Source organism: Rhineura floridana, chromosome 5, assembly GCF_030035675.1.
Source record: "Rhineura floridana isolate rRhiFlo1 chromosome 5, rRhiFlo1.hap2, whole genome shotgun sequence".
NCBI lineage: Eukaryota > Metazoa > Chordata > Lepidosauria > Squamata > Rhineuridae > Rhineura > Rhineura floridana.
This window is the reverse complement of record NC_084484.1, coordinates 89,295,682-89,302,371: the sequence shown is the minus strand read 5'-3', so window position 1 is coordinate 89,302,371 and position 6,690 is coordinate 89,295,682. Positions and strand designations below refer to the sequence as shown.

Genomic DNA, 6,690 nt, shown 5'->3' with positions numbered 1-6,690 from the left:
CAGCAGGGCAAGTGAGTGAGTGAGTGAGCGGGGGGCAGGTGGAGGCAGAGAGGGAGGGTGGGGGGCAGCAGGACAAGTGAGCAAGTGGGGGGCAGGTGGGGGAGACAATGGGGATGGGGGGCAGAGCAATTGAGCAAGTGAGTGAGCAGGGAGGGGAGGTGGAGGGAGAGAGTGGGGGCAGGGCGATTGAGTGAATGAGCCAGTAGGGAGGGCAGGTGGGGGGAGAGAGTGGGGGGTCAGGTGGCAGGGCGATTAAGCAATTGAGAAAGTGGGGAGAGCAGGCTGCTGGAGAAAGTGGGGGAGCAGGGCTTTTGAACAATTGAGTGAGCGGGGAGGGCAGGCGGGGAGAGAGAACAGGGGGCAGGGTGACTGAGCAAGAGGGGGAGAGAGCGGGGGTGGGGGGTAACACACACACATACACCATCGTCACTCACCTCCATTCTGCTGCTGCTTTCTCCTCCGTCATCTTTACCCTGGCTTTCTCCTCCACTATCCATTTTTTTTCTCTCCGGGGCTCCATGACCCCCGCCTCTTCACCTCCTCCCTCATGCTTCCTAACACAGAGCACGAGGGAAGAGAGAGGCTGCGCAGAAGCCCAGTGTGAAGCACATGTCTTCTGTCCACCAATCACAGGAACAGAAGAGTTCCGCTTGCTTCCCCTCCAAGTAATGTCCAAATGTAACGCCGGAAACGTTACGATTGGTGTTAAAAAGTAGGGAAATTACTAGTCATTCTATTACTAGTAAAATGTAATAAAGTTACCCACTCGTTACTTAAAAAAGTAATAAATTACAAGTAACTCATTATTTCTAACGAATTACTTCCAAGCTCTGAACATACTGTCATGTGAGCCTGCATCTAAGATGGCTGTAGAGCAGGGAATTGTGGGGTTTCTTTTTGATAGTGTGGGATCTTCATAGGTTATTTGGTTTTTGCTAACTGGCATAAGTTGGCATTTTTACTGCCCAGCTGTGGGTAGTCAAAGGCCCAGCTTAACACCTTACCAGGAAAAGGCTTGGTTCCATCAAGGTCGTAAAGCCTGGGAAGCTTTAGGGAGGATGTACCATTTGGCCAGTGATTAATGAGCCCTTACCTCATAAAGAAGTCCCTGACTGGATAATTGTCTCTAGCATGTTACTAAGGATTTTGCCATAAGTATGGGCAGAAAATTCTAAGTTTTGTTCCTCTCTAGGGTTCCATCATGCCTGCTTGATGTGATCCGGTTAGGTTCCAACTTACCATTGACTATCCTGACCGTTATCACTTTGAGGAGAGGTGACTAACCAACTGTAAGTCTTTTTTTAAGTATTACCTCAGGCTAGTTAGTCTTATTTTTCTATTTGTGATTGAACTCTCTTATGTTTTACCTTGTCCCTCTTGGGTGTGGATATTAAGGAACCATTTTGCTGCTCTGTGCACCTCTTTTATTCTTTAATAAACTTACTTCTATTTACCAGTGTGTGTTCATTTTAGGAGAAGGTCAGTTCTAAATCTGGTACCGTGGCCATTGACCATGACTACTGTGTAATTGGGTGTTTGCCTAAGGCTCCAGGCACAAGGAGTGTCCTTTTGGCTCTTGCTCGTTGGAATTCCTGGCAGGTTTTCTGGGCTCTGAGTTTCTCTTTGGCTCAGAGTGGTTAATCAGTATAAAAGGGTGGCGGCGGCTATCTACCCTGCAAGGTTGTTGTGAGCATGCACAACCTTGGCAGAGAAGGATATCTTGCCAGGATCAATTGCCCAGGGTGGGGAATTGGCTCCTGGGACAGTGAAAGTTGGGGGGAGCACCCCCGACTATCATCACAATTACCAGTTACAGATGCTTGAAGGTAAGAGACGATTGTACCACACAAATCACCTGCCACACTGTAGTAGGGCCCATTAATAAATAACTAGGATGTATCTAAAAGAGTTTTATATTAAGCATGGCACCACCTAATGAATTTTTACCATTGTGGAATTTCCCTTGGGTGCAGAAACCAGAGGAGGTTTATTAAATATGTTTATTTTCATTTAAATTTGTTCATGAGGAATCATAAGGCTGAGAAGCAGAAGGAAGTTAGTTTGGAGAGAATATTTATTTCAACGGCTTGATGATACTAAACTTCAAACAAGTGGAACTCTTGTCACTTTTCAGAAAAACTGCAATTTAACTCTCGTTGAGCATAGAACTCAGCTCTATATTTGGCACTAGAAGCCACATCATGCCTTCATTTTAATTATTAAGAATAATGGCTAAGTAATAAAAACTTAGAATTGGAATTGGAATGTCTCTTGAAACTATAAGACCTGAGGATAACTTTATGAAGTGTAAAACATAACTACAACAAATACTTAAAATGCTCAGATTATTTGCAATTTAATCTTATTTATTCAAAATAAAGGAGAATAGAAATGTCAAACTTACAGTAAAGTCTTATGAATGTCTACTGAGTCCCATTAAGTCCAATTAAGTGTGTATAGGATTGTAACCTAAGACCATCCAATACGAATACTACGTTTTTGACAAATTACAGTAGGGCCACACTCATATGGCGGGTTACATTCCGGACCCCCGCTGAAAAGCGAAAACCACTGAAAAGCGGAACTCATCGAATAGAATGGCGTGCGACACCTGAAAACCACTGTAAAAGTGGAACAAGAGTTGTATGAGTGGGGCTTTAGTCTAATTGTGTCTAATTGAGACCGCTGCATTAGCAAAGCGCCGTAAAGCGAAGCACTGTAAAGCGGGGCCTTACTGTATACAAAATACAAAAGCCAATGCAAGCAGATCTGGAACTTTTGGCAACATTCCAGAAAGAAGATAGTTCATTATAGCAAAATGTTGTCAACAGACAAAATGTAGTCTTTCTTTATAACAAAATTGTACATATATGTTCAAAAATTTTCTTTGTTGAATATGAAGTGTATTCCTCGTGGGTCAGCCTCTGAATTGTTAATGCACATCTTATTTAAGGTTTCAGCCAAGGCTTCGGGTCCACACAGGAAAACGCCAATCCTAGAACTGATGGCAAGAGAAATTACAATGTTGCAGATGCCTAACGTGGTATATACAACTTAACTAATGCAACTGGGGGGAATTAATTTGTACTAGAAATAAATTGGAGACATATTACATTGCCTAATGTTATCATACTTTAAAGCCAAAGACTCAGGATAGCATTAGTATTTTTATAATGGAAAGAAAAAGTACTAGAATCAGCAGTAAAATTCTCTGGTCTTCAGTGAGACTACGATTTTATTAAAGTACTAGGGGAGCTTTGCCGCCCTGCTCGCATTGCTCACCAACCAGGGATTCCCAAAAACACACACACTCAGAAACTCCCATGCACACAAAAACACACACACATGCACACACTGGGCAGTCCCAAAGACACACACACACACACACAACTCCCCAAATGGCCCCACCCCAGACAACTCCCAAAACTTCCCCTCCAGGCACTTGCTGCCACCCCATTTAGACAGCTTACCAGCCTATCACCTGCTCAGGCTGCTGCTGCTGTCACCACCATCACCCTGCCTTAACAGCTTACCTGCCTCCTGCATTGTTGCTGCCGCCCGCTCACCTGCCCCCCATCCCCCTGCTGCTTGCTTGCTCCTCACTCCTGCCACTGCCCCCCATCCCCATGTGAGATGGCTTACAAAAATATTATATAGTTAGAAATTAAGCTACAAGCTTATTTACACGTGCATGTGCAAATTGTACATGATTCAGTATCCCATCAATCATCACTTGATGACAAACAGCTGAAAGTGTGAACTGTCTTAATAAGTATGTAAGTAAGGTAAGTCTGCTTGAGACAATTCTGGTGTTAGGAAAACATTTTGCTTCAAGATTGCAAGTCATCATATGTTTGGATTCAGCACAAGTTCGACAGTTTCAGCCATTTTTCATTTTTAACCTTCTAGTTTTAGAATCTAAATGTTTAGGTTTACAAACACCATACAAGTCCAGATTTCCCCTACAATATGTATTTTACCTGTTGTTTTTTGAACATTTTCTAAATAAAGTCTCTGATAATGTTACACTGCAAAACCGGTACACATTTACTAGGAGATCATTCCCATGTGAATTAATGGGGCGTGTAAATGTGCTGAGGGGTGGGGTGGGGGAAATCCCCAGCATGATCACAACGAGGGATGTTGGAGAATTCCAACAGAAATGGAAATGGAGCAGAAATTATCTCTGCTCACATATTAGTCCCATGTCTAGAATGGAAATCAATCCAGCAAACATGATCAGTATTTGCCAGTTTTATAGTCTGCATACAATACATAATTGATTACTCCCCCCCCCCATTTTTATTTCATTTCCTTTGCACTTAAATGATTAGGAATAAAATAATAATAGTTACATAAAATTCTGCCACAACAGACACACAAACAGTTTTTGTTGGAAGCCAAACTGCAGTGGAAAAGAAACACTGCTGCATGGGATGAACATGGGTCAGAACAAAAATCAATGTCTTCTTACCTCCCTAATCACAATTCAGTTAAAACGACCCACTTCTTTCGATGTGGATTTTGAACAACTGAAGCCAAAGAGCTAAATCAATTTGGGCACAATCCAGCAAAAGTTAAGCACTTTGGTTTTTCATCAAAGTCCCATTGATTTCACTGGGAAAATTAAAGCGCATGGGTAGCTCTTTCTCGCTGAAATCAATGGAACATGAAAGTGCTTTTAAAGTGTAGCCTTTCGGCTTTATTGGGCTGTTTAGGTAAGCATGTGGGAATTTGTCTCTCCATACAGATTCTCAGTGGGTCATTCTGGTTTTCAAATATTAACAGGACAAGGCAGTGTGGATTCAAATGATCTTATATGGCTCAGTGGGATGGGATCAAAGTGGATTCCTCCATGTCAAAATCTGTGGCCACCTCTGATTGATTTTTCAAGGAATCAAATATCCACTGACTCCATCATTTACTGGACCCACAGTGACTCACTCATCAAATGAAATACAGTAACACAAGTGAGGCCATGTTCCTGCAGACGCTATAGAACAAATTTACCTTTGATGCTGACTTGCAATTGTTTTGAATTCATTCTCCCAATTTGGTCTCCCATACAGGGTTTTCTGTTTCAAGCCCGTAATCACATCTTTCTCTTCAGCATGATGTACCATAAAATGAGCAGCCTGGGAGAAGGAAGACAAAGAACACTCTTATTAAAAAGCTGTAGGGTCATCCAAAGAGGATGGCAGATGTGTGAGCATGAGTGAGAGACTGCCAAAACAACACAGTGAAGTCCAACAGATGAACTTCATGGAATAACACAGACCTCTAGCAGAGGTCAGTAATTTTCCTAAATTACTGTTAAACAGATCTCTCTCCATGACAACAGCATGTCATGTTAAATGCACCCCTGCAAATCATGTCAGATTTTTTTATTATTAATAGTAAGTGGAGCTCCCCCCCTATTTTATTGGGGCTGCAACATGCAGAGGGTTGTGATTGCACTCCCTAGCTTTGATTGCAAAAAACCCACCCCATGCTTCAATTATCGATGGGGAGAAATCCCACTGGTGCCACAAATGGCTGTGAGGAAAAACACATTTTGTTTCCCAGCCTACTGCAAGCTGGTCATGTGACCTGCTTCAACAGACATGATTCAGCTTTTGGTGTACCACTGCAAGTGCCCCTTTCAAACATTTGTGGCATTATCTCATAACTAGAATCCAACAGGGGGCAACCAGTAAAAACATCCAGATTACCATGGGCTAGGTAGAAGTTGGATTGAACAAAACTGTGAGAATAAGGTCCCTGTTCATAGAATTGTGTTAGTATTATGGGGGGAGGGGGTTGCAATGACTGTGTTGTCTTCCCAAGAGCTTAACTACTTTGAGAGGACTTCAGCAAGAGGTTACCTGAAATTCATCCCAGCCGGTAAGATAGATGTTGTAGCTAAGAAAGTCTGCGTTATTCTTTTCCTGCATTTGAGTCTCCAGTGATTGCAAGAGGTCAGCAAACCATTCAAAGGCATGTGTGTCTCTGCAGAGCCAGTAAAAATAGATCTGGAAGAGGCAACATGGAATTGATTACAGTATTCAATTAGGTGTTTAATTGGGTACATTTCATTCTCCTCCTTTTCTCCAAAACTCTGAAGACACAAGTCTTAATTACCTGTGATCACTAAGTTATAACAATGACTAACTTTCATTGCCTAAGGACAGACATGGGAGACCCACAAATGTAATTTGATTCCACATATACAGTGGAACTGTGGTGAGTAAACATTTCCTCTTCTACAATGTGAAGAATAACTTCCAGGCAAGGTGAGAGCAAAGCTCAAAGATGACTCCAAAGGGTAGCGAGGAATAGCAGGCATCCCCCCAAATTTTCCCTACTACTCTCCTAGTTTTCAGTTACAGTATATAGTGTTAATTAAATCCTTGCTCTTCTAATAATGGTCTTTGCCACCCCTTTTTCCCCCATTGATTTTTATGGAATTGCCCCGAGTGAGTTGTTCTACTGCTTTATGAAAATGGCAAATGGGAACAGCTGCAATAGTTGTGAATGCAAAGACAACTAACCGAGATAAAGGATAATATTGTGCTGTCATTCTCTGATGTGAGGTGTCTGATGACAGGTATGCACCTCTGATCCTATGTTTTTCTGACTCATGTTAAAGACACACCTGTTTACAAATGCCTTCCAAGAATCATTTTATCAGCCACATATACTATTGGTTGC

The 6,690-nt window shown here is 42.3% G+C and overlaps 1 protein-coding gene across 1 annotated transcript in view; it reads right to left on the bottom strand.

Moving 5' to 3' along the window:
• Positions 1-2,345: 2,345 nt before the first annotated feature.
• LOC133385091 (cytochrome b-245 heavy chain) overlaps positions 2,346-6,690 on the bottom strand; it is a 51,640-nt gene continuing 47,295 nt past the window's right edge. Inside the window, exons 13-15 of the mRNA XM_061627398.1 lie at positions 5,865-6,011; positions 5,011-5,135; positions 2,346-3,001 (exon numbers count right to left, since the gene is read on the bottom strand). Of these exons, the coding sequence (XP_061483382.1) occupies positions 2,875-3,001; positions 5,011-5,135; positions 5,865-6,011 (399 nt within the window). The 3' untranslated portion in view covers positions 2,346-2,874. The remainder of the gene's footprint in view (positions 3,002-5,010; positions 5,136-5,864; positions 6,012-6,690) is intronic.